Below are 27,257 nucleotides of genomic sequence, written 5' to 3' on the forward strand. Positions count from 1 at the left end.
ACAATATTAATTATATTTAAATATATTTGATAGTTATACATAGATGCTTTCGATCATATTTTTAAAATAAATAATACAAAAATTCATTTTCAAATATCATGGATGAAGGGGATTCTCAATTTGACCCAGAAAGTAGTGTTAGCAATGAATATGAAAATGATGAAGTAAATTCAAAAAAAAAAAATGAAGAATCCGATCGAGATCGTTTAAGCGACCAATATAGCGACAGCCGACGTAGTGATAGCAGACGTAGCGATAGCAGACGTAGCGACAGCAGACGTAGTGACAGCAGACGTAGTGACAGTCGACGTAGTGACAGCAGACGTAGTGACAGTCGACGTAGTGACAGTCGGCATAGTGATGATAGTGCAAGTCGCAGAAGTCCAAGCCGAGAAAGTATAAGTCGTGAAAGCATAAGTCGAAGAAGTGTAAGTCATACTGAAGAAGAATCTAAAACAGAAAGAAGTCGCGACTCCGATGCTGAACTCAGCAGGAGGAGCAACAGCTACGATGAAAGTGTCTCTCCGAGGCAGGACGAGAGCGACCGAGAGTATACAGAAAGAACGGGGAGAACCGAACGAACGGGAAGAAGTGAAGTTAGCGAAAGGACTGGAAGATCGGAAAGGTCTGAAAGGTCTGAAAGAACCGGAAGAAGTGGAAGAAGTGAAAGAAGCGAATTTAGCGAACGAACTGGACGAAATGAAAGAAGCGAATTTAGTGAAAGAACGGGACGAAGTGGAATTAGCGAAAGGACTGGAAGAACAGACAGAAGTGAAAGGACCGGACGAAGTGAAAGAAGCGAAAGAAGCGAAAGGACCGAACGAACCGGACGAAGTGAAGCTAGTCAAGCTAGCGAAGCTGTTGAAGCTGAAGAAGCTAGCGAAGCTGTTGAAGCTGAAGAAGTTAGCGAAGCTGTTGAAGCCGAAGAAGCTAGCGAAGTGAACGAAATTATAGCTCAACAAGAGCGCAAAAAGAAAAAACTGAAAAAAAAAATGGCAATGAAAAAATATAGAAAATATTTTACAAAAAATAAAGGCGAAGAAAATGAAATAAAATCATCGTCCGACGAAAACTTCTTTACAGCAGAAAAAAAAAATCGAAGAAGAAATGAAGAACGATATACTACAAATAATAATGTAGAAAATAATTGTGATATGTCTATATTTAATGATCAACCAGTGAATGATTCATTATTTTCAAGACCCCCAAATGCATCTGAAAGTGAAAGAGATTCAAGTGATAATATAGATGAGTCTATGTATGATGGACACCAAAGATCCGAATATAAAAAAAGTACAGAGACATATAGTAGGAAATATTCTGAAGATGATATAAGTGATAGTATACGATCTAGTCGTAGTTATAGTAGTAGCAGTAGAGACAGCCAGTATAGTCGTAGTTATGATAGCGATCGAAGGGGTACAAGTATATATAGTGAAATGGAATCGAAGTCAAGTTATAAACATTCAAAAAGAGGTTATAAAAAATCGATATCAAATAAGGATAGTAAAAAACATGATATGAAAGGACAAGCAAAAAAAATTAATAAAAAAAGTGAAATATTGTTAAATATGATATTCAATGCTAATGAAATGGATATGAAAAAGTCAGGTACATTAAGAGATGATATAAAAACTAAACAAGAAAATAAAGATAAACAATTTGATAATAATCAAAAAATTATTAAAACTATTTTAAATGTTCAAGAAAAAAATAAAGTTGATGTTTATTATAATGACGATAATTTTACACAAATACATAAAGAAAAAAAAGATGAAAAAGGAGAACCTATAGATAGTCATAAATTACATAGACAACATAAAATTGAAAAAATAAATGAAATAGATCCTACAAAAGCAAATATTATAGGAGGAAAATTGTACGATATAAGAGAAAATGAAAAATATTGTTTTATAAAAGATAAAAATGATTTATTTGTAGGAAATGCAGAAGAAGAATTTACAGAGATAAAAAAAAATTATAATAAAATGTATGAAGTAACAAAATTAGAAAAAAGAAAAGCAATGAATTTAAATTATATATATAATAAATATAAAATATTATTGTCTGAAATAAAATCTAGTGAATATTTAAGTTCAGTTGAAAGAAAATTAAATCTTATTGAAGATTCCTTATTTTGTATATCTGATTTATATAAAGAAGGGAATGATGGGGTTGCTGATTCTAAATTTGATATTACACAAAAATTATCAGAACTATTTGAAAATGTTGCTGAAAATGTGTTAGATACATATGATGGAACAATTAAAGGAAAAAGTAGTGATAATAAAAAAAGTGGACATACAGAAAAAAAAAAAAATGAACAATTAAATTTATCTTGTGATTTTAATTTATTTTTAAGAGTTTGTAAAATAATTTTAAACGATGAAAATGTAGTATTTACTAATAGCAAAAAAAATATATTATTCTATAATAATATATATAAAATAAATTACCTATTTAATTGTGTAAAAAATAATGATATATTATTTAATGTATATTGTAAAGAATTAATAAATCCATTCGATAAATTATTCAAAGGATATAAAGAAATAAAACATGAACAAGCTAGAAGTTTAAATGATACTACTCAAATCAATTGGCCAAATTTTGCTTATAAAAAAAAAGGAATTATTGAAAAAATAAATATTTTATGGTTTTATGAAGTATATGATGAAACACACTATTTACATTTATACAATTTAAATAATATAAATAGTAAAATGTTGACTATAACTATAGACTCACCAATTGAGTGTATTGATATAGTTTTCCTAAACAATCTCATCCCATTAGATTCGTTCTATAATTCTATAAAAAATTACTATCTAATGTTAATTACAGAGCAAACTTTTTATTTTTTTAATATTCATTTATATTTCAACTGTGAAGAAGATTATAATATTTCTTTAGGGGAACGATTAATCTATCAAAATATATATCCATTTTATTTTAATATTTATTTATTTCTTTTATTTAAACTACCAAAAGGATCGAAAAAAATATATGAATATATAAAATCTCATGAAAAAAGTGAGCGTATATTTTTAGTACAGGATGATGGAAACGTAGTTGAATTTGTATACGAAAAAGAAGATATTTTAAAACCTCTTAACATTTTTAAACATATAATAATTAATACATTATCTATATTAGTAAATAAAGTAAATGATACATTCTTTTCGAATAATAGAAATTTAGAATATTATTCGGATCGAGATGAAGATGATGATGGATTAATAAAAACGGATAGACATAGATATAGACAACATTTTAGTAATTCTCGTAGACGTGGTTCAACACACAAGACAACTTCCAATGGATCTATCATTAGTGACGATGAAAGTGCACCTCCAAATAATACTCGAAGCAGTTTCATTGATGAAGATGATAAACACTATTCCGATAGTCAACTACGAAAAAGAAAAGAAGATGAACTATATTTATATCAATATAATAAAAATATATATTGTGATGATGTTCAACAATTTCCTATAAAATTTTATTTAAAAAATGTTGTAACCCCATATTTTATACCTTACTTTTATTTTAATAAAAATAAAGTTAAAAAAATATTAATAGATAGTGAAAGATCAATATTGTACGTATTATATGAAAACAGTGATTTGTATATAAAACTATTATCAAGCGCTTCTAGTAAAAATAAAAATTATACTTCTGAGACTATCATATTTAGTAAAAGTGATTTAGTACGTGAAACGGGGAATATATTTTTTGTTGATGACACAAAAGCTTCACAATATGATATATATATGAACTCTAATTCCAATAATAATATGAAAATTTCGAATGATCGAAGTTTTTATCCATTAAATGCTAATATAAATGGTATTGGAAATTCAGATGAGTTTGTAGATGCTAATAGTGCACCCCATAATGTTAATACACAATTTGGTGATAAAAACTTTAGCGCTACTAATAATTTCGCTAGCTATGGAAATATAAATTTGCAAAACAGACCAGGAATAAATAATGATATAACAGGAAATCCAAATTTAAAAAATAAAAATAATAATATTAATAAATTTATGTATCCATCAAATATGGATCAAGCAATACTTAATAAACTCGAAATAATCGATATCCATATTAATTATGTTTATGAAAGAAATAATATATTTTTAAAAATGATTGATAATAATTTAAATATATATTATATCTCTCTTATTAAAAATATAGAAAGTAACAGTTTTAAAGTTGTATTGAAAGATTTTCAAAATTACCCTCATAAAAAAGGGCTTAAAATTAATGAAAATCAATCTCAGGTTATATTTACACACCAATTAAAAAATTTATTTATTGTTTTAAAAAAAGTTACAAAAGGAAAAAAAAAAAAAACTCCTAACGAAAATGCAGGCCCCTCTGAAACTCACGGAAAGAATGAATGGAATACGACAAAAAGACCTGACGAAATTAACATGAAAGGGCGTGGTATGTTTGACAAACCAAACAACTTTGGATTTTCACAACCTCCACCTTTTAAGTTTATGGGCGATAATATTATGAACGGTCAGGAAATAAATCATAAAAACAGCGAAAATGAAAAAAAAAAAAATATTAATAAAAAAATACACAAACAAGGAAATAGAGATGATGACATAGATTGGGAAGATGCTCATGGGTATTTTGATCCAGAAAATGAAAATAAAGATAAAAATGATGAAACAAATAAACAAACATCATCAGGTAATAAACAAAATAAAGAAAAAGAACAAGTTTATTATAAATTAAAATTGCTGACCAGTTCAGATGAAAATGGAAGTATTCTGAACACTAGCCATTCAAGTAACTCACCAAAAAGTAAATTTATTTTTAAAAATATAAATGAATATATAATAAATGAGGAAATTATTGGTATTATGTATAAAAAAAAAAATTATTATTTTCATGAATTTTTTGAAACAACACAAAAAAATAATGCTATAAAAGATTTGTATATGGATAAAACAAAATATAATAATATGAATGAAATACCAGGTGTAGGTAGAATTGGAAATATCCCCCCCATCACTGGGACTACCCCAAATTTAGGAATGCCTCACAATCCAATACCAAATAATCTGATGAATAATTACACACAACCCCCATCTTCAATCCCACCTAATAATATGAATTTTTTAAAAAATGAAAGAAATGGAATGCCAATGTATTATTATGATAGTACAAAAAAAAATATGCCATATTATTTAAACAGTCAAAATAATTTCATGCCAAATAAAAGTAATTTAATTATTAATGATAATTTACTTTTCAAACCCAATGCTAGACCTGGTATCGAACATAAAGATAGTTTGAAAAATATTCCTCCTTTTTATTTAAGTGAAAATACAGTTAGTGAATATCAAGAATATTATGATGTATTAATAATAACAAATAAAAGTATATATTATATAAGTAGAAATACAAAAGTTCAAAAAATCGAAAAAATGATAAATAATTATTTACCATATAGAATATCGTTTGAAAATAGAAATATTAAAGATATATTTATTAGTGAATTAAAAGTTAAAGAAGCTATGATAGCTAATGAAAATGCAAATCCAGAAGGAAATAATTTCCCAACCCAAGTATTAGAAAAACAAGTTCTAGCATATGTTAAAGAAAGAGAGAAAAATGGAAACATCCCTTTTAATAAAAACTTAGATGATAGTAATATAACAACAGGTGAAGATGATAGCACATCAAATTCAATGTCAGTTTTTTTGAAAAAAAAAAATGAATATGAATTAATTTATGAATATTTTATAAATCAAATAATACAAATGTCAACCAGTGAAGAATTTTTGTTTATTATTTGGTGTCTTCTTTTAAATCATGTCCATAAATATGAAATAATGTGTTTTAATAATATTCACAATGTTGCGGGTTCTGGTAATTCAAACATTTCAGGTAGACATTCCAACAATCGATCAAGTAATAAAGTGGATGAATCACAAGCTGCATATTATTGGGGTTCTTCAAAAGGATATGACAATAATTTAAATCACCCAATACAAGGAAAAAATCTACGTAATCACACTTTTGCATTTAGCCAAAATTTTAGTAACAATGATAAACCACTAAATTATAAACAGCCATTCAACAGAAATGATATGAGTAGTTTCAACTATTCAAATAATATAAATTTTAAATTAAAAGAAGGAAATTATGATATAGATAATGGGCATATTGATTATGATATTTTAAATAGGATATACAAAAGAACACCTTTTAAATTTGGGTTTCTTGATAATAATGCAGATTATATTATAAAACAAGGTAAATTACAAAAAGCAATGGAATTAGAAATAAAAACAAGAAAAGTCAAAGGTATAAACCATTTATTTAATGATAATATAAATGAATTAGATAATGAAATGACAAAAAATGGAAATAAAGGAAATATAAATTCGATTGAATCTAAGTATCAAGGAACCAGTGATGGTATAAATAGAAAAAATGTTCATTCCGATGCTGGATATACTAATTTGTATAATATGTATCAGAAAAAAAATACAAGAGATAAATTATTAACATCAGAGAAAAATAAAAGTGGAAATTTTGCATTTGAATATTTAACAAATAAAAATTTTGATATTTTATTTTTAAAAAATGTAAATATGTATAATAGTTCATTACACATAATTTCAAGAGGTCTCTTATTATTACTTAGTCGATTACTTAAACCAGTTATGTTTATAAATATATTTAGTTATGAAAAATATAGGGATACACAATTTTTCAAATTTTTAAATCATAGTAATGAAAAAAAAGAAAGTAAATATGATGACAGTTATACAGAACAAAGTAGTAAATATAGATCCTCTTCAAAAGGTATGAAGTTTCAAAAAATCGGAGAAAAAAATGCTAAAAATTTTTATAAAAATGGTATTTCAATTATTTGTAATGACAAAGATGATGACATCGAAGAAAGCTTTTATAGTATGAAGGATTATTGTGTTGTTAGAATAAATGATGATTATATAGTTAATTTTACAAAAAAAGGAAATAAAAAAAGAAAGAGAAACATATACGAAAGTAATGATATATTAATACTTAAGGGAGTTATTCCTTTAGATTGTTGTCTTAATTTAATTGAAAAATTAAAATGTTTAAGTATATGTGTGAGTATAGTATTAACTAACTTATTAAAAAGAAAAAAAGATTATGCAAATAAAATGAGAGGAGTTACAGATGTATCAATCATTAATATCTATTATGATTACACAGTCATAATGGTTAATGAAATAAATGAATTTTATTCTGTTTTAAATTTTATTAATTTTAGTATAGAATATTTATTAATATATTCAATCATTATTTGTGATTATTATAGATGTAAAAAAATTATTAAAAAAAAAAATGTTGAAAAAAAAAAAAATAATTTTTTATATTTACCCAGTAGCTTATTTGACTTACTAACAAAGTGTAACTTTTTAAAAGTTTATATGAGTAAAACTTATAGAGAAATTTTAAAACAATGTTTATTTCATCTGATCAAATCAGGGAAATATATACCTGTGGATTTTTTTCAAGGATATATAATACACAAAACTGAATTCCTTGCATTATTTTTAATAAAAAAGATAGAAGAAGAAGTATTTTTAAAAAAAAAAATGAAAATTAAAGACAGCTTTGAATATTATAAAAATGATGGACGCTATGATACTAAATATGATGAATTCCTTGCATCTGAAAAAAGAGCAGAACATTTTATAAATGCAAATTTAAAAGATTCTCTTGTAAATATAAATATATTTAAATTAGTTATTTTATTATATAAAGCAGATTATTATAGATGTGCTAGTACATTGATATCATTTTATATCGATTCTTATTATAAAGCATTATCAAGTGATGAAAAAGATGGAAACAAAACTAATCCAAATGAAAATAATAGAGGATTAAGAAAAGGTCATTATATCGATAAAAATATTAATGCATATAATTATGAGAGTATGTTATTTAGTACTACCAATGGACATATAGATAATAAAATGGGAACACAAAATAACGAAGCAATTATTTCAAATATTGGTATAAAATATAATAAACATTTTTATGAGTTATATACATCTTGCTTTTTACCAGTAGACAAGATTGTACATGTAAATTATTTGAAATATTTATTTAAACATGATGAAAGAAAAAAAAATAAAATAAAAAGATTCTTAATAACGTTATTAGAATATTCAAATGATATCAATTTCCATTTTTTTATTTTTAATTTAATTTTGTATAAATGTAAAAATGAATTTCCTTGTTCTATTTTTGATTTTACAATATCACCATATTTATATTTTTATGTTAAGTTCAACGAGATGAATATTAAGGATGCATATATTTATTATTTTAAAGAGTTAAAGTATCAAGACATTGTTATATTTTTTTCAAGAAAGGCATTTAGAAAGTGGGACTTATCACCAAATCATATAACATCTCTAAAATCTATTTCAAAAATGGTTGATTTAAAAAAAGAAAAACAAACAAATAAAGAAGAAGAGTCAAAAGAAGCTCATAGCAACAATAACAACCCCACTCGAAAAGTCGAAAATTTGGAAAAGCCAAAAATAAATGAATCCTACATAACAAAAGAAAAACAATTTGATAAAGAACATGATAAAATTTCGGATAATAAATTTGGGGATCCATCTCATTCTTCTGCTAAAATGGCTAGTCAACATAAAAATTATGAACAAGGAATAAATATAAATAAACATATGCTATTAAATGAGCTAGCTAGAAATAACTATCTTTTTGAAAATAATTTTGTAGATAATAATAATTTAACAAAAAATCCATTATATAATAATGAAACAAAAGAAATATTTTGTAGTATTTACAAATATCTATTTCGTATTATTTCCTATCCTAGTTTAAAAAATAGATTAGAATATATTGACAATTGCATGAAAGCCAAAATATTTTTTATTCAAAAAATTTTTTATTTTAAAAAAAAACAAAATAAAAACGATCTACAAAATATGATACCAATTAGTTATGCAAATGGTGAAATATATGGATCAAATACTGAAGTTAAATCAAAAAATGGAGGATATAACAGATTAGAGGCAGGTCGAAGAGGTGGCACCAAAACAAATAATAGTGATGACTTCATTAATGATGAAACAGTTAGAGTTGCAGGTAATAGTAAATATTCAACAATACAAGATATATTAAATATTAATTGCTATTTAAAAAAAGAAGTTTTAAAAAATTATTATTTAGTAGATAAAACAATAGCATATGATGATACATTTTCAAATAGTATTAAAGTTTTATTTTCAAACAATAAATGTCTTTTTAAATTAAAAGATGACTACATATCTAATCATAATAATTATTATTTAAATTTAAAAGATATAAAAAAATTTAGAACTTCATTAAATTATCAGAAAATGTTATTTTACGAAATTGTTAACTTATTTGTATTTTATGTTTTTAAATTTTGTGATTGGGCTTTTTTAAAAAATTATTTTGATATCCTTATGAATGGAACTAAAGAAGATGCACAAAAGGTTCTAGAACATTTCAACAATATTAATAATGAAGAAATAGATGTAGTTAATAAATCTTTTGCAAATATGTATGATTATTTATGTCGAAATAAATATGAATATGTAGATGATATAGTTCAAGACTACAATAAAAAAATGAAAAATATAAATTCCAAAATCAATATATCAAGAATAATTGATATCATAGATACATTTAAAGAATATCTAGTTATTATACAAACAAATATATATACAAAAGAAGATTTAAAAAATAACATTTTTTTCAAGAGTAACTTTTTATTTAAAAATTTCTTACCATCATTTAATTTGCTAAGACTAATAATATTATGTGATAAAAAGAAAGAAAAAATAGACAAGCTAAATAATAATTGTTTTTCTACAGTAAATGCAATGTTAAAACGAGATCCAAAATGCAATTCTTTTTATTTTTCAAAATATTCTTTTTGTTTTGAAAGATTATTAGATTTTGCATTCTCTTTAACCATATGTTTTGAAAACGTTCATTTTATTATCAATTATATTGGTGATATACTAAAACTATATGATCAAAGTTTCAATATTTCATTATATTTATTAGTCGTTTTAAAATTACACAAGTTCATGAATAACCTCTTTGAAATCAAAAAAATAAGACTTCTTTTAAAAAAGAAAATTGATTATATCAAGTCTCAAAAATATCATGAACAAATGAAATTAATCTATTTTTTAAATTGCATACCTTTAATTTATTTAGACCCACAAATGAATGTCATACTAATAAATGAATCATACGAGTATAAAGGAAATCAAGATAAAATTATTTTTTCAAAATTATCCCCCTTTTCTTTAATCTCTAAAATGGTAAATAACCAACTAAGGAGTGTCTATTCATATCATGACTACACAGATAATTATAATGTAGAAGAAGGTGGAATAAAAGACGATAAAAACAAAAATAAACAAACTAAGCAAGATAAAAAAAATGATAGAACTAGTGATTTGTCCGATAGTGAAAACATGTATAATAACACTGACACTGAATCAAATGGTGTCGATGCCTTAAAAAGAAAATTAACATCAGGTGATACTACTTCGATAGATAAAGAAGGCAGAAAAGCATTATACTACCTCTACAATGTCAACTATTGCTTTAATGAAGGAAGAGATACTTTAGGGAATACGGGAAGAGGAAGAAAAGCAAACTATCCTGAAGTAATCGTTTTAAGTCATCATAATTATTGTTTCTATATAACATGGATATCAAACCTCCTTTTAAATCATAAAGTAGAATATAAAGCATTAATAAATGTATATTTAAAAATTCACAATAATCTAAAACATAAAAAAGCATCAAATTTAGAAGAACATGAAATTTCTATTATTATTTATTATCTATTTACAATGTGGATAAACGGAGATAAAAATAATAGTTCTTTCTTTTTTTATAATGAAGAACCGAGTTATAATGAAAAAAATAATATTGGATATTTTTTAAAAGATAGATATGGAAAATTAGAATATATTAATAATTATTCCTTGATAACTTTATTAAAAGAATTATTATCTAGAGCAGAATTCTATTTTGAATATACTTCAGATGCAGCATCACGAAATTATGATATTAGTTGTATAATCTTAGATTCCTCCATATATGATCATGAAAATTTTAAAAAATCTTCTGTCGATATTTTAGCAAAATTTTTTGATGAAATATATATAACATTTAATGATGTTCTCAATAAAATACCATTTTTAAATCACATTGTGGAATTTCAAAACATAAACGAATTTTTAAAGAAGTTCAAAATCTATCTAGAAGAAATAACATACAAAGTTACACTTAGTGAACAAACTTACATTTGAAAATAATCATAAAGGCAAGCAGCCCAAATGTGTACGCCACAGTTTACACCCTCCCTTTTTCACTATTATTTTATTGTTTTTTTTTTTACATTTTTTTTATACATTTTTTTATACATTTTTTTATACATTTTTCAACATTTTTTACTACCCACTGTTTATTGTTTACTATATGGCTTCCAACCATCAACTGTAAAATTATAAAAAAAAAAAATATATAATAACACACAACCCTCCAAAGGGTAATAATTTGATGAATTTTAATTCATTTTTTTATATTAAAATTATTCATCTTATGAGAACAAATATAAAGTATGGATAAATAAAAATTTTATTTGTGCATAAAAAATATTTTTTTTGCTCTTTTCAATCTTTAACTATTTCAAGGGAAAATATTAATTCGAATAACTTTTGTTACATATAATATAAAATGAGGTTCCATTATATTTTGTATTTTTTTTAAATATATTTAATTTTTTTTTTATCAAAATTTTCAATTATTTTTCCTTTATTTCACAAATTTATGTTTTGCCAATTTTGCTATTTTTTTTTTTTCAAATTTTACAACTGTTGTAAGTGGAAAAAAAAAGGAGAAAAAAGTTTATACCCTTTTTTAAGGTAATAAAAAAAAAATTGTTAAAGAATGCACATATATATATACCCCCTTTTTTTCTATTAATTTTGTTGATAAAAAAATTACAATTAATTTATTGTATATTTATATATACTACTAAATAGTAATAAATTGAAAACTTTGTATGATGTTGCAAACAAATTTTGCTTTCTCCAAATATTCTTTGATTTTTTTTTTTTTTTTAATACAAGCCTTTTCCATTTTTCATATATACATATAAATAATTATTATTTTTTAATTTTTTTCGTAATTTTTACTTTTTCTCTAGTTTTACAACCAAATGTGTAATTCCCATAATATTTGTGTAATAATTAATATTTCCATGTAAGAAAATATGATATAAAATTTTTTTTTTCTTTTATTATTTTAATGTGATGACAAACCATCGAATAGTGTTGTTTTTTTTTTTTTCCTTTTTTTTAATACAAAAAAAAAGTAGTCAATATAATAGAGATTATTCGAAAATATATTCTATTGATACTGATGAATATGAAGATATAAATAAAAGAAAAAGAGACTCATATATGAAGCCTGATGTTGGTGCAGACACATGCGTAATATTTTCTTCTAAGGAAGGAGATCCACACAAGTAATTTTTAAAAATTTTTATATACAAAAAATAAATATCCATAAATATGTAATATCGCTTGCAAAAGCAGAAAATGATATATCGAATGTTCTAACTGTTCTACAGATTGTTCTTTTAATTATCATATAATTTTGTTAAATTATTTTATTTGATAGCAATTTTTCACTTCAAATAAGTGTGCATATCCTTTGTCTATGCAAAATATTTTTTTTTTACCTGAACAAGTCATAATTTTTTCCATAAACTTATGTACATGCAATGTACACACATTATATATAATTTATTTTGATCGACATTATATGTACGCATTTTTTTTTTTAGCTGCTGGTGCCCAAGAGGATATATTATGTGCAGTGAAGAAGATGTTACTGATTTGCAAACAAAGCTCGAAAAAATTGAAGATAAAAATACAAAGACAAAATTAACTCCATCGTGGGTTAAAATATTATGTGATGATTCTAAAGAATATGGTTTTAAAAATATGTCAGTAGTTATAGATTATGAGCTAGCTGTTATATGTAAAGACATGTCTAACAAAGAAAATCCTGATTTTGAAATAATAGGAGCATCAGGTTATATTCCCAACGAAACTGTAATTAATGAAATGAAAGCAGACCCAACATATGTTCCTCGTAAATGTACTGTTAATAATTTTTATTTATGTAAAAAAGTAGAAAATGATAATGTCAATTGCCAATATAGCTCTTGGTCTGATTGGACTCCATGTATAGATAACAAACAAAAAAGAATGAAAAAAGTTGTACGTTCAAATCAAAATAATACCAACTTTTGTTTATGGAATAATAAAAAAATTCCAAGAAGTATAATAGAGCAAACTCGATCATGTGAATAAAATAAAAGACTTTTTTTTTGTTATATAAAAGATGGAAAAGAAAATCGTACCCTAATTGTGTAAGCATATGAGTCTTTTTATACTCATATTTGGAAACGTATACATATACACACACACTGAACATACCGTTTTACCGCTTTGCCGCTTTACCGATTTTTATAACCCCCTTTTTAAATGCATAACCAATCTCATACTTCAAATATTTTTAGTATATTTTTTTAAATTTAAAAATGTGTGAGGTTTGTATATGCATGTATTTGTGTATTTTACATTTGATGAAAACATTTATAAACTAACAAAATTAAAAAAAAAATTAATTATCATAATTATTACTAAAAAAAGGAAAGAGAAAAAAGAAAAAAACATAAATTATGAAAAATATAATTTATTAATTTTTTTTTCCCGGTGTGTGTGCAAGTAGAGAATTATAAATATTAAACCAAAATATGAATTGGTCAGGTAATTTTTGAAAAGTTGTAATAGATAGATCATTAAAAGCATGTACTTGTTCAGAACAAATAGGAAATTTTATTTCATTTAAAAAGTTTAATATATAAAATATAAAATGGGAATATTTAAAATTCTTTTTCAATTTATTTAAATGCGCAATGTCCCATTTAATACTTTCTGATTGTTCACTTTTTTGTAATAATTCAATAGCAAAACTGGGAATTCCCAAAGGTTTATGTTGATATATATGATCTTTGTAATAATCAAAACTATTTCCAATATATATTGTTTTTTCAGGGGTTAATAAAAAATCCATATTAGGATAACTTAATTTTTCATCAATAAATATATTATATAAAACTTCACCATATAAACTTATATCACAATGTGGCATAAATAATAGAACATGCTCGTTTTCCTTCAAATTACATACTGTTATTTCTTTTTCATTTTCCGCTAGCTGTTTTGGTATGGTTATATAGGAACTAAGAACCTGAACGTTCAGAATTTTATACACACTTAAATCAGTATTGCTAATTTTTGGGTCATATATATATATATTCCTAATATTATAATTTTTTGAAACCAATAATATAAATGCTAATTGATACATACATGCATTTTTATTATTGATATTTATGTCTGTTAAAGAACCTAAACCTAAACAAATAGCGGATTGTATTTCTACATTTTCTTTTTTAATCTCTTTAAACTTTTTTTTAAAATTTTCGAAAAATGCACTTTTTTCTACACTGTTCATAATTTTTTTAACTCCATTATGAACATGTTCTACATATTTATTTTCATCGTATGTTTTATTTTTTTTTTCATATATCTCAGTAATGTCATTAGTTGTATTTTTATCATCCACTCTATCTTTGTTCAAACTCTGTTTCCCGTCATTTTGTGCCAACATATACTTTTTACTTTTGTGTTTTAGGGGTACATTTATCCATTCATCCATTTAAAAAAAATAAATATTTAGTACCAAGCTAATCTTGAAAATACTATTTTTTTTTTTTAATAGATACATATTCAAAAAGGCTAGTTGCTGATTTCATGTCATTATATATATATGCACATACTTTTTATTTATTTGTTTTGCTATATATATCTTAAACATTTCAGTTTTATATTTTGACAGCTTGAATAAAAAATCGAAGTTATATCATAAAAAAAATACATATACACATATTTTTAAATCAATAATGTTGGTCATGGGTAATTGTAGATATATATTATAAATGTGCTATTTTTTCATGTACATAAAAATGTATTAAGTTATATTTAGTAAGCTTATTTATTGAAAGTTACAAAAAAAAATATTTTTTTATTTTGAATATATTATACCGGTATCGTTATATTTTTTTTAAAAATAATTAAGTTATATGATAAATATGAATAATCACAAATAAATATATATTTGAAAAGTATGACAATTAAGCTTCGAAAAAATGAAGATAAAATATGCACATGCAAATCTAAGTTATATATCTTTTTTAAAATATGTTAATCCCCAAATAATTAGAAACAATATAGATTCAAATTCTACTGTTTGAAGAAGAATAGATTCTAAATGTTACATTACTTAAATAGAGGAAGCTTACAAATAATAACAATATGAGCAGTAATTATGGTGGGTGTGCCAATGCTGAAGAGATCAAAAAAGAAGTTGCATTCGAGTCACAACACACATCTTGATGACTACACCAAGAATGGTCATACAAATAATAATATAAATGGACGCCATAAAAAAGGTTTATGCAAAGATGGAAGTGAAAAAAGATCGTTAATAAATGACAACAATTGTGTGCAGACAGATCAGAGTAAAATAATAGAAGTAACACAAACTGATAAAGTGAATAATGAAAATATGAAATGGCCAGATTTAAGGAAAGAAAAAAATGAAAAGAAAAGTTTTTCTACAGTTTTTACTAAAACAATAAGTATGTTATTTACAGAAATATTTATAAAATCATTTCAAACAATGTTATCATATGTTATAACATCATCATTTTTTATTTTATTAAACTTATATATATCTAGTAGTTGTAAATATGAAGAAATAGCTGGATTTGGTGTTTCTTTATCTATTGTATCATTATTAAATTCTGTTGTTGAAGGATTTTGTAGTAGTTTAGATTATTTTTGTAGTCAATCAATAGGAATGAAAGATATATATAATTCTTTTTTATTTTTAAATAGTGCATATTTTTTATTTTTTATATTTTATGTATTACTTGTTTTAATATTTTTTTTAATCAAATTTATAATTTATTATGCAATAAATTCAAAATCTATTTACATTTTCATGAACATCGAAATGGGTAGTGATATTACACAAGGATATTATTTTAAAATGATGAATGTATTTTTTTCCAGTTTCAAAATGTTATTATTTGCTTTTTATCCATATTTTTTATTTGAATCTACTAGACGCTTTTTAATTTTACATAATAATATATATCCAAGCTTATTTACATCTTTCCTTTCATTTTTTGTATTAAATTTTTTATGTTATATTTTTGTTTTTATATTTTCTATGAGCCATATTGGTGTTTCTTTAGCATGGCTTATAACCAATATTATTAGTTGCTTTTTTATTTTATATTTTTTAATAGATTATATTCAAGATTGTTCACTTCTTTTAGCGTCAGATGCTAGAACCCCTTTTCTGACCAAAAACTATGAATCCGAAAAAAATCCCGTAAAACCCGTTTTCCTCTCCACCCCAAATAAAACAGATCCACACTATTATTCACAAAACAAAGACGACCATTACCATGCCCTAGATATTGAACAAAGTCGTAGTGACAATAACAAACAAGATCATAATATAAATTCATGCTTTCCAACAAATAAAATATGTAAAATAAGCTTTTTATTTTTTCATATCCCTTCAAAAAGTATTAGAAGCAAATTTTTGAACATTACAAAAACAAATATTAAAAATATATTTTTTGAAATTCTTTCATTTGAAATGCAATTACTTGAATCAGCATATTTAAGTTTAACATCTGTTGCAGTATTTATACAAATAAATAATATGCTGGGTCTTGTTTATAATGTATCACATTCCTATGGAATATTTTTATCCAAACTAATGGGAATATACGTATTGCGAAAAAAAAAAATACAAGAAGCGTCAACAAACAATAAGATAGAAAATGAACAAAACTCACTAGATGCTACAGATTCAAATTCAGACCAAATTTTATTAGATAGAATCGAAATTGGAACTTCTTTTATTTTGCTATTACTATTTCTTTATGCGTGTCTAGCAATTGTATATATATACCATGAAAATATTATCACTTTCTTTTACAGTGATACAACAATAAGGAATTATTTAATTAAAGTATTTTTTATAATAATAATTGAATCACTTTTAGAAGTCTTGGCAGCTTTTTTAAATAATATAATAAAAGGATTAGGACTACAAGATAAAATTTCTTTTTTCACTTTTATTAATTATATGTTACTAATGCAACCACTAGGAATTATTTTAACTTTTTGTTTTTCTATGGATATCTATGGATTTATATATTCAACCATAATTAGTATGCTTGTTCAAGTTATTTATTTATCTACATTTGTGTTTAAGGCCCTGTAGGGGTCCCACTCTTTCATTTTTCCATTTTTTCCCTTTCACTTATAATTGTGCATGTACATTACCCCCTTACATTATTTACGAGTTCCATTCTCTTCATCATCCCCCTTAAAATGACCCACCATATTTGCCTATTAGTTTGTATCCCATACTATGCTATTCTTCTTATTTTTTTTACTTTTTTTTAATCCTTATTTTTTTTTTTTCAATTTTTATAACTCCGAAATAACTCTATATTTCCTACGCCCAAAATATATTACATTATTTTATGATATACCTTGAAGTTACATTTTTTTTTTTTTCATCTTTGCAAACAAAAAGGAATATAGTGCACGTAAGTAATATTATACGGTACTATTTTTTTTTTTTCGATTGTTTTCAAAAATAAAATTTTAGTAAAAATAAAATATAAAAAGGAATAACTATTATGATTGCTAAAAAGAGAAATAAATAATTTTTTTTTATTTCACTCTTATCAATTTTATTATATTCAGATTAATGTAACTCTTTTCAAATAAATTGGGAATATCTGTATGGAGGTAGAATATATTTAGTAAACACTAACAAAAAAAAAAAATTATTTTACATAAAATTAATTATATACATACATTATCCCATTAAACTAAGTACAGTGTTATGATATAACAGCTCGAGCCAATGTACAAGCATGATAATGGAAGAAAAGAAAGGGGATGAAGATATGGAGGGTGTAGAAAATGATAGAAATAAATTAGAGGATGGTAGTTCAATGGAAAAAAATAATACAATATCATCTGAAGAAGATAATTATACAAATATAGATGATAATATTAATATAAATAAAATAGTTGCAATCATGTCAATTAAAGAACCTGAAACATTAACAAAAATATTTAATCTTATGAAAGCAAATAATTGTTTAAATTATTATCCATTACTTACACCATATCATAATATAGAAAAATTAGTAAACATGTTACTTGAAGAAAATTATGAGTATGAAAACACATGGTGTGTTCATTATCATGCTAGTTTTATATGCAGATTATTTTATGAAGGTTTTATACCTGTAGCTAGTAAACAGAAAGTTCAAATTATAGAAAACCATGAACCTAAAATATATAAAGAATATTTATTAATACCTAAAATACATTTTATACGATCTTGTATGCATCCTAGTGAAATACATATATCAAAAAAAGTTAAAAAAAAATGTAAACAATTTTATATTACTATTAATAAAGATTTTGATGGAGTAGTTAAAGGGATTGTAGAAAAACATGGACAAAATTGGCTATATCCATTTATACAAGAAGAATTTAAAAAAATATTTGAAAAAAAAGTTAATTATAAAAATGTACAAATGCATTCTGTAGAGTTATGGTATGAAGATGAATTAGTTGCTGGAGAATTAGGAAATACAGTTGGCTCGATTTATACAAGTTTAACTGGCTTTCAAAGAAAAAGTTCAGCAGGTACTATACAATTATGTGCCTTAGCAAAATTATTAGAACATCAAAAATTTCAATTATGGGATCTAGGAATGTTATTACCTTATAAAAAAGAAATCGGATCTAAAGAAATATCAATGAAAGAATTTTTTGAACGACACAGAAAATTCAAATATATAGACTCCGAATTTAAAGTTCCTTTTATGGATAAACTTAATTGTGCAGTGTTAATACGTGGTCTCGACCCATCCGACCCAACTATACAACCTAATCTAACATAAAAATTCATAAATATTTTAAAACAAAACTAGAAATCATTTCAGTACCAATCCTTACTGTAGATTTCTAATCTTCTATAATATTATATTTTACATTTTTTTGTAGTTTAAAAAATTAATTAAAAAAAAAAAAATACGTCTATATATTTTGTGTGTGTGCATTTATGAACATATGCACGTTTTACCGCCATCTTAAGATCTGCTCATCTTTTTATATTCCTATTTATTTATAATCAATTTTTTTTTTATTTTTTTCGTTTTTCTATATTATTATATAAATTTGCACAATTATGTATAAATTAAGAGAAAACTATTTTCAATTAAATTATTACAATAAGGTTATATTTTTCCAAAATTGTCATGTATCAATATTTTGTGAATGTTGAAAAAAATCGAGTTTGCAAAAGTAATGGAAAATTCCATGTGGAAACTCCTCACCTACAACATTGTTTTGTTGGCATATAATTTTAAACCATTTTAAACCATTTCAATTTTTGCAAAATTAAAAAATGACTACTTAATAAGTTTGTGTAACATGGTTGAAGATAGAAAAGTTATATTTTATTCAAAGTTGTCAAAAATAAATATGCATATGTATTACGTACATTTATTACCTCTCCATATGCATAGTAAACAAAATAATTTCCCTACTCACCCGATCAAATTTCTGATTTGTTTCTTCAATTCCGCTACGTTTCAAATATGTGAAAAAAAAAAAAAGAACTTTATAAATTTGAAATAAAGAAGTGTGAATATTTTTTATTCCTTAAAATTTTTACATTTTTTTTTTTTCAAATGTTTTTATAGCAAACTAAAATGAAAACATATAATTAAACTGCTAAACAAAACAAAATGAGGACGTATGATTATTTTATCAAGGCTAAACAAAATGTAAATAAATTTTTATTCTGGTACAAAACATCAAGTATAGGCCATCGAAATTTTGTTTGGCTATTCGTTGGATGTTTCTGTGGATATGTATATGGAAAGTCTGAATATAATAACAAAAAAAAAGGGAAAGGAATATATGGAGACTTAATATGTGTTGATGAATATATAGTTAATAAAAAAAATATAATGAATTTTGAAAAAAATTATAATAAATTAAATATACATGCATTTAAAAATAGAGGATATGAATATACTAAACTATTTAAAGCCATTAATTGGGAAAATTCACCTTTAAGTTATTTACAATTACGATTATGGAGAGACCAACCAAGTTATGATGCATATTTAAAAAATCAATCAGTCAATGAATTATTAGATAATGTAAAAAATGAATGTACATCATATAAAAGTAACCTTTATGAAACCATTGTCGATGATTCTATAGTTCGAATTATTCAATAAATTTACACCATATCTATATTCCTCAAGTTTTACATATACCATTATAAACATGTTTAGGACATTTCTTATAATCAACACACATACACATACATGACAAATTTAAACCAAATAAAAAATGTATCAAATAATTAATCATAAAAAAATTGATGCTTAGAATGGAAATTTTATCAACCATAATATAAGTGTACCTGAATAAGGTGGTGTTTACACTTATTTTTTTTTCGTTTTTATTTTTTATTTTTCATTAAATTAAAAGTAACAGCTAGCTATATCCCTAACACTTCTTATCATTTTATCATTAGTTTTTTTTGAAAAACTTCATCCATCATTTTACCTTTGAAGTTACCTTATTTAAACCCTTTATGAATTGCAATACATGCATATACAATACATATTAGTGATATGATACACAAAAAAAAAATAATATATTTTATATAAATGTTATATCTCTTCATTCCATAAAACTAATGAATGAACTTATTTTCATATAAATTTATTGTAACAACTATTATGTATACCTAAAAGGTATTACTACCTATGAATAAAATAAAAGCTAGCTATTATTCTAGCCATTTTATACACTTTTTTTTTCTGACTTGTTAAGGTAAATTTTGTTCATAAAAAAAATGTGTACAAAATGGCTAAAAAAATTAAAAGAAAAAATATAGATATAATACACATTCCCACATATATATGATAGCTATACATAGAAACATAGCCATACATATAAACAAAGACATATATACATGTATATGTATGTGGGAATAAAACTGGGGTTACCTCAGATTTTCAAACGACAGTATTCTACTAACCATAAACAGCCATTTTGTTAAAAAAAATAAAATAATAGATTTATATAAAAATATATTTTTTTTGATAGTTATTATATTAACATAATGGAGACGAACAAGCTAAAAGAAACAAAAATTATGACAGTTAAAAATAAGTAATATATATATAAGGTAATAAAATTTAATAATGGATGAATAGAATAAATTGGGAAAATGAAGATATAATTTTTTTAACTTATATACAGAAAAGAATATGTAATTATTTATAAAAATATATAGTATATTTATTTATGAACTTCCTACTTTTTATTAGTATTACATAATTTTTCTCATATTTTTAATGGGCTTATGCATATATATATATGAGAAAATTTTATGCGGATATGCATATTATTATTTTACATTTGGTACGCCTCAAATTTTATGCTATAAAAATGTATACAAATATTTTTGATATTTTTCATTTAGCCAATAATGTAAATATTTAATATATAACACATATATTTAAGAATTATATTTATTTTTGGAAAATAAAAAATTTAGCTGTAAAATGAAGTTTTTAAATTAAAAAAAAAGAAAAGAACGAAAGGGAAAGCAAGAATTAGGAATTTTTTAATTTTAATTTATTTATACTTTTTTTTTTTATGGAACTAATTTTATATCTTATAAAAAACTGAATGTGAATATTTTTCTTTCTTTTTTTTTCCGGGATACAAAATGGGAAAGGTAAGAAAATGAGTTAACTTCCTTTTAATAGATATACTACATTAACCATGTATAAATATATAGTGATATATAATATGGTTTATAAATATATATATGTACCCATGCCTATATCTATACCTTTGGGATGACATACTTTTATATTTATCCCTATGCAAAGAGATATTTGGAACATCACTTTTATTTCATTACATGAACATATTTAGATTATGTGTATGAGGAATGGGGTGTATATCTATACATATTTCTCTCTATAAATCATATAACAATCTATGTTTATGTTTTATGAAAAAAAATAATGTAGTACTCACATTTTTTTTGTTATTTTTTGTATTATTTACATTTCTATATCTTTTTCCCAATGGCAGGACTACTACTCCATACTTGGTGTCAGCAGAGACTGCACGACAACTGATTTGAAAAAGGCTTATCGGAAAATGGCCATGATGTGGCACCCCGATAAGCACAAAGATGTAAAGTCTAAAAAAGAAGCTGAAGAAAAATTTAAAAATATTGCTGAAGCATATGATGTTTTATCTGATGAAGAAAAAAGAAAAATATATGATACATATGGAGAAGAAGGTTTAAAAGGTTCAATACCTACAGGGGCAAATACTTATGTTTATAGTGGTGTTGATCCCTCTGAATTATTTAGCCGTATTTTTGGATCTGATGGCCATTTTTCATTTTCCTCAGCATTTGATGATGATTTTTCTCCTTTTTCAACTTTTGTTAATATGACATCTCGAAAACCTCGACCTTCTGCATGTTCAAGTAAGTTTCTTAAAATTATAAAATTATGTTAAAATTTCTTTGCAAAAAATGTATGTTATATACATGATAAAGATAAGACAAACTGTATTTCCCTTCTATATCTACATCATATTTTTTTTAAACAATTTTTATTATGTACAGATATGAATCACAATAACTATAACGCCAATAATTATAATGCCAAACCCGCAACATATGAAGTTCCTTTACCCCTTTCTTTGGAGGAACTATACAAAGGTTGTAAAAAAAAATTAAAAATAACTCGAAAACGATTTATGGGGACAAAAAGCTATGAAGATGATAATTTTGTAACAATAGATGTAAAAGCAGGTTGGAAAGATGGCACAAAAATAACATTTTATGGTGAAGGGGATCAAGTATCACCAATGGCTCAACCTGGTGATTTAGTTTTTAAAGTTCAAACCAAACCTCATGATAGATTTACAAGAGATTCAAATAATTTAATTTATAAATGTCCAGTACCTCTTGATAAAGCATTGACTGGATTTCAGTTTGTTGTAAAATCTTTAGATAACAGAGATATTAATGTAAGAATTGATGAAATTGTAAATCCTAAGTTTAGAAGAATTGTAGCCAATGAAGGTATGCCTTCTTCAAAAACTCCTAATATGAAAGGAGATTTAATTGTGGAATTTGATATTATTTTTCCAAAAAATTTAACTAGCGAAAAAAAAAAAATAATAAGAGAAGCTTTGGCTAATACCTTTTAAAGGCTGAAAAAAAAAAGAAATGGAAAAATAAATCATATAAATTATTATTTAAAAAAATGTCTTTATTTTTAACTTGATTTTTTTAAATCACCAAATATTTGTTTTTATAACATTTTAAATGTTATTAAAAAGAAGGGAAATGGAAAGAACAAACAAAAAGAAGTTAACTTTGTATTCTCTTGAAATAGGAATACAAAAGTGTAAGTGAAGATATCGAACAAAATTTTATACACACACCTCCCGTTTATTTATAGAATGCCGTTATTTGTATTTATTACCTTTTGGCACCTTTTGCAAAACTTTTCTTATAATGGTACATTTTCATGCTTATATATTTTTTGCTATTTTTAATCTTTTTAAAAATATTATAATACCTTTATATGTAATTGGTTCGTGATATTTCGTTTTTTTTTTTTTTTTATCATTTTTTATTTCCTAATTATTTATTCATATAATTTCTGACCACAACCAATTTTTATCTTATTTTATCCATTTTGCTTTTGCCTAATTATTAACTATTTATATAATTTCCTTTGTGCATAACACAATTTTGAAACAATTTTCAAATGCTTTTTATGCATAAATTTTTATTCATTGTCTCATCAAATGCAAAAAAAAAAAAAAAATATAAGTAAAATAAAAAAAACATGTACATGTACATTTTTACCTGAACATGTTCATAAAAAAAAAGAGAAAAAAAATATTATTTATTTTTTTCATATTAATATGCACACATAATGAATGTATAGTAAATATTTATGTGTTAACTTTTTCTAAAAATTATTTAATTAATTCAATATATTTTTCATAGGATGCATTTCCATTATGTTTAAAAATATTATTTTCTTCTTTTGAAAAAAAGCCAAAAAATTTTTTCACCAAATTAACAGGTAAAAACTGATTCCAATATGATGACTTTAATGGATTGAGTAACATGTCTAAAGCACAATATCCAACAATTCCAAAATAAATAAAAATTCGTAATGATTCACATTTTTGCTTAAAGTCATGATAAGTATATGATTTGTCTTTGAACATATCCATAGCATATGCGAAATTTTTTTTAATCTAGCGAAAGGGAAAAAGGTGTAAAAATGTGTTAGTATTAGTATGAACAAGTATTAGCAACATACAAATTTATAATGTGCATATGTTATCCCTTGTAGTACCTCCAACGATGTGGGTCCCCTAACTATGTTGCCTAAATATCGTTTATGGCTTAAACATGGAAACCTACTTATTTTACTAACTATTCGATAGTTCATTTTTATTGTTATGTAAATATAAATGTAGGTTTATAATTGTAGGTTTAGAAATGTACGGTATAACATTCACAAATGCAGATTAGCAAGTTGCTTATTCTCTTGTGTTGTTTTTTTATTTCAAAATTTTTTTTATGTTAGACGATATTTGGTAAACAAACCTGAAAATAGGAAATAAAATAAATTAATATACTGTTGCTTTATTTTGGGGAAAGTTATGGGATACTTGATATCATATAAGCAAGTGAATTTTTTTTATTTACTTGTTAGGCCAAAACCCTGGAAATTTAAATCGCGGTGGTTCTTGTTCGATTGGCAAAATTGTTCTTTGATATTCACTCCTGAAAAACCTGAAAGTTTTATTAAGTTTTTAATAATGTACCAAAGTTAGGTAAAAAATGTGAAAAAAAATTATATATAGAGAGGGAGACATATTGAAATAGTATGCCTGTATATACACATAAAATTACACAGTTTATCACATTCGTTTGTTCATGTGCTTCAGTTTTATTGAGCGCACACATATCAATAATAGAATGCTGATAACATGTTTAATCTCTTTTATATGTAAAATGGTTTATCATTTTATTATAATTTTTTTTGTATGCATAATAAAGATTATATGAATGATAAACCATTTTACATATAAAAGAGATTAAATAAATGAGAAAAAATAAAATCAATCTTACCATTCTCTTCTTTTTAGCCAATTTCCTACCAGCTTATCAAAAAAAATCGTATTTCTTCGCTTTTTACACTTATGTAAACTTCTTCTTTTTTTTGGTACAGCCATAATATACCAAAACCAAAAAATATAGAGTACGCGAATATATATGCATACAATATTAGAAGATAAAACTAACCGTTGGAAAATGTACACGCAAAAAAATTCATTGTTTTTTTCAAAAATTAACCTATATTAATATACCCTGAAAATATGAGGGAAATTCTAGGCAATTATGAAAACGTAATTCATCTTAATAAATATAAAAAAGGTGAAGATATTTTTATAAACGATTATAAGATCATTAAAACTATTCATGAGGGTATATAAAAAAAAATAATTTTTTTATCCATAATTTATATGTATATATTAGCACAAAAAAACGTTATATCCACCATTTAAGTTGTTGTTATATTTTTTTTGTACACTATTAAAAAGCTACACAAGCCCTTAAATGATAAAAAAAATAATATTAATAATATTTTTATAATTTATTATTAGCGCTACTATTGTTGTTATTCTATTAATGCTATTCACATCCCTGCACTAAAATGACACTCCATTTTTTTTTCCATATTTATCCCTAATTTTTCAGGAAAATATTCCAAAATAATAATGTGTGATAAAGATGGGGAACTATATGCTCTTAAAAAATATGAGAAAAGATTTCTTGAAAAAAAAAGAGAATTTCAAAAGAAAACAAAAGATAATAAAGTTATTATAAAAACAAAATATGATGACTTGAAAAATGAATTAAAAATAATAACAGATATAAAAAATGAATATTGCTTAAGTTGTATAGAAATTATAACAAATAATGATGAAGTTTATATTGTAAATAAATATATGGAAAATGGATCTATATTAAAATATGACCATTGGTTTTTTATTTTTCATTCAAATGAGTCATATTTTATTCCAATTCCTGTTATAAAATGTATGATAAAAAATATTTTAAAATCTCTCCTGTACGTTCATACAAAAAAAAATATATGTCACAGGGACATTAAACCATCAAATATTTTGCTAGACAAAAATGGCATAATTAAATTAAATGATTTTGGTGATTCTGAATATATGGTTAATAAAAAAATTAAAGGAACTAGGGTAGGTCATTTTAAATCACTGTCATAATTCAACACTTTATAGTTTTGTTGTGTGCAACTAGCTGTGATAAAATTATTTTGTCTTTTTTTGGTTAGCTAGCTATTATTTACAATTTTCCAATTTTTTTTATGCACATGTCAGCTTTTTTCATATATTATTATTTATTTTTTTTTTTTCAAGGGGACATATAAATTCATGCCCCCCGAATTTTTTGGTAATACGAAATGCTATTATGGAGAAAAGGTTGACATATGGAGTTTAGGAATTTGTATATACGCTTTGTTTTACAAAGTTTTACCATTTTCGAATAAAACCGGTTTAATTAATTTATTTCAAGAAATCGCTAAGGAGGAAATAAAATATCACATAGATAGAAATTATTTTTTATCAAAGGTCAGAAAACAGGCTACTAAAACAAGTAGTCATAATAGTTTATCAAATGAAGATATAAATTTTTTGAAACTTTTTTTAAAAAAAAAACCTACTGAACGATGTACTGCTGAGGAAGCTCTTGTAAGTCTTCCACAAAAATACAAAATGATCATTAAAACGTAGAAAAAATTGTAGATAAAAATAAATGAATAACAAATG

The 27,257-nt window shown here is 24.0% G+C and overlaps 10 protein-coding genes across 10 annotated transcripts; 7 read left to right on the forward strand and 3 right to left on the reverse strand.

Moving 5' to 3' along the window:
* Positions 1-98: 98 nt before the first annotated feature.
* PVVCY_0301030 (conserved Plasmodium protein, unknown function) lies at positions 99-11,360 on the forward strand (the record flags this gene model as incomplete). Its single annotated transcript, XM_008628313.2, has 1 exon — positions 99-11,360. The coding sequence occupies one exon, from the start codon at positions 99-101 to the stop codon at positions 11,358-11,360; it is 11,262 nt and encodes a 3,753-aa protein (XP_008626535.2).
* Positions 11,361-12,365: 1,005 nt separating this feature from the next.
* PVVCY_0301040 (secreted protein with altered thrombospondin repeat domain, putative) lies at positions 12,366-13,433 on the forward strand (the record flags this gene model as incomplete). Its single annotated transcript, XM_008628314.2, has 2 exons — positions 12,366-12,580; positions 12,902-13,433. The coding sequence occupies 2 exons, from the start codon at positions 12,366-12,368 to the stop codon at positions 13,431-13,433; spliced, it is 747 nt and encodes a 248-aa protein (XP_008626536.2).
* Positions 13,434-13,746: 313 nt separating this feature from the next.
* Positions 13,747-14,847, reverse strand: PVVCY_0301050 (SRR1-like protein; the record flags this gene model as incomplete). Its single annotated transcript, XM_008628315.2, has 2 exons — positions 13,747-13,765; positions 13,874-14,847. The coding sequence occupies 2 exons, from the start codon at positions 14,845-14,847 to the stop codon at positions 13,747-13,749; spliced, it is 993 nt and encodes a 330-aa protein (XP_008626537.2).
* A 669-nt stretch (positions 14,848-15,516) lies between these two features.
* On the forward strand, positions 15,517-17,496 carry PVVCY_0301060 (multidrug efflux pump, putative; the record flags this gene model as incomplete). Its single annotated transcript, XM_008628316.1, has 1 exon — positions 15,517-17,496. One exon carries the CDS (start codon positions 15,517-15,519, stop codon positions 17,494-17,496), a length of 1,980 nt encoding a protein of 659 aa, XP_008626538.1.
* A 664-nt stretch (positions 17,497-18,160) lies between these two features.
* PVVCY_0301070 (leucyl/phenylalanyl-tRNA--protein transferase, putative) lies at positions 18,161-19,204 on the forward strand (the record flags this gene model as incomplete). The annotated part of the gene is made up of 1 exon (XM_008628317.2): positions 18,161-19,204. The coding sequence occupies one exon, from the start codon at positions 18,161-18,163 to the stop codon at positions 19,202-19,204; it is 1,044 nt and encodes a 347-aa protein (XP_008626539.2).
* Positions 19,205-20,053: 849 nt separating this feature from the next.
* PVVCY_0301080 (conserved Plasmodium protein, unknown function) lies at positions 20,054-20,554 on the forward strand (the record flags this gene model as incomplete). Its single annotated transcript, XM_008628318.1, has 1 exon — positions 20,054-20,554. One exon carries the CDS (start codon positions 20,054-20,056, stop codon positions 20,552-20,554), a length of 501 nt encoding a protein of 166 aa, XP_008626540.1.
* A 1,508-nt stretch (positions 20,555-22,062) lies between these two features.
* On the forward strand, positions 22,063-23,573 carry PVVCY_0301090 (protein SIS1, putative; the record flags this gene model as incomplete). Its single annotated transcript, XM_008628319.1, has 3 exons — positions 22,063-22,071; positions 22,437-22,842; positions 22,984-23,573. The coding sequence occupies 3 exons, from the start codon at positions 22,063-22,065 to the stop codon at positions 23,571-23,573; spliced, it is 1,005 nt and encodes a 334-aa protein (XP_008626541.1).
* Positions 23,574-24,353: 780 nt separating this feature from the next.
* On the reverse strand, positions 24,354-24,838 carry PVVCY_0301100 (conserved Plasmodium protein, unknown function; the record flags this gene model as incomplete). The annotated part of the gene is made up of 2 exons (XM_008628320.1): positions 24,354-24,641; positions 24,743-24,838. 2 exons carry the CDS (start codon positions 24,836-24,838, stop codon positions 24,354-24,356), a joined length of 384 nt encoding a protein of 127 aa, XP_008626542.1.
* Positions 24,839-24,950: 112 nt separating this feature from the next.
* Positions 24,951-25,628, reverse strand: PVVCY_0301110 (conserved Plasmodium protein, unknown function; the record flags this gene model as incomplete). The annotated part of the gene is made up of 3 exons (XM_037634837.1): positions 24,951-24,996; positions 25,099-25,185; positions 25,525-25,628. The coding sequence occupies 3 exons, from the start codon at positions 25,626-25,628 to the stop codon at positions 24,951-24,953; spliced, it is 237 nt and encodes a 78-aa protein (XP_037490109.1).
* A 144-nt stretch (positions 25,629-25,772) lies between these two features.
* Positions 25,773-27,221, forward strand: PVVCY_0301120 (protein kinase 7, putative; the record flags this gene model as incomplete). Its single annotated transcript, XM_008628321.1, has 3 exons — positions 25,773-25,881; positions 26,155-26,666; positions 26,847-27,221. 3 exons carry the CDS (start codon positions 25,773-25,775, stop codon positions 27,219-27,221), a joined length of 996 nt encoding a protein of 331 aa, XP_008626543.1.
* Between the last annotated feature and the right edge of the window lie 36 nt (positions 27,222-27,257).

The sequence above is a fragment of the Plasmodium vinckei genome, assembly GCF_900681995.1.
Source record: "Plasmodium vinckei vinckei genome assembly, chromosome: PVVCY_03".
Lineage (NCBI taxonomy): Eukaryota > Apicomplexa > Aconoidasida > Haemosporida > Plasmodiidae > Plasmodium > Plasmodium vinckei.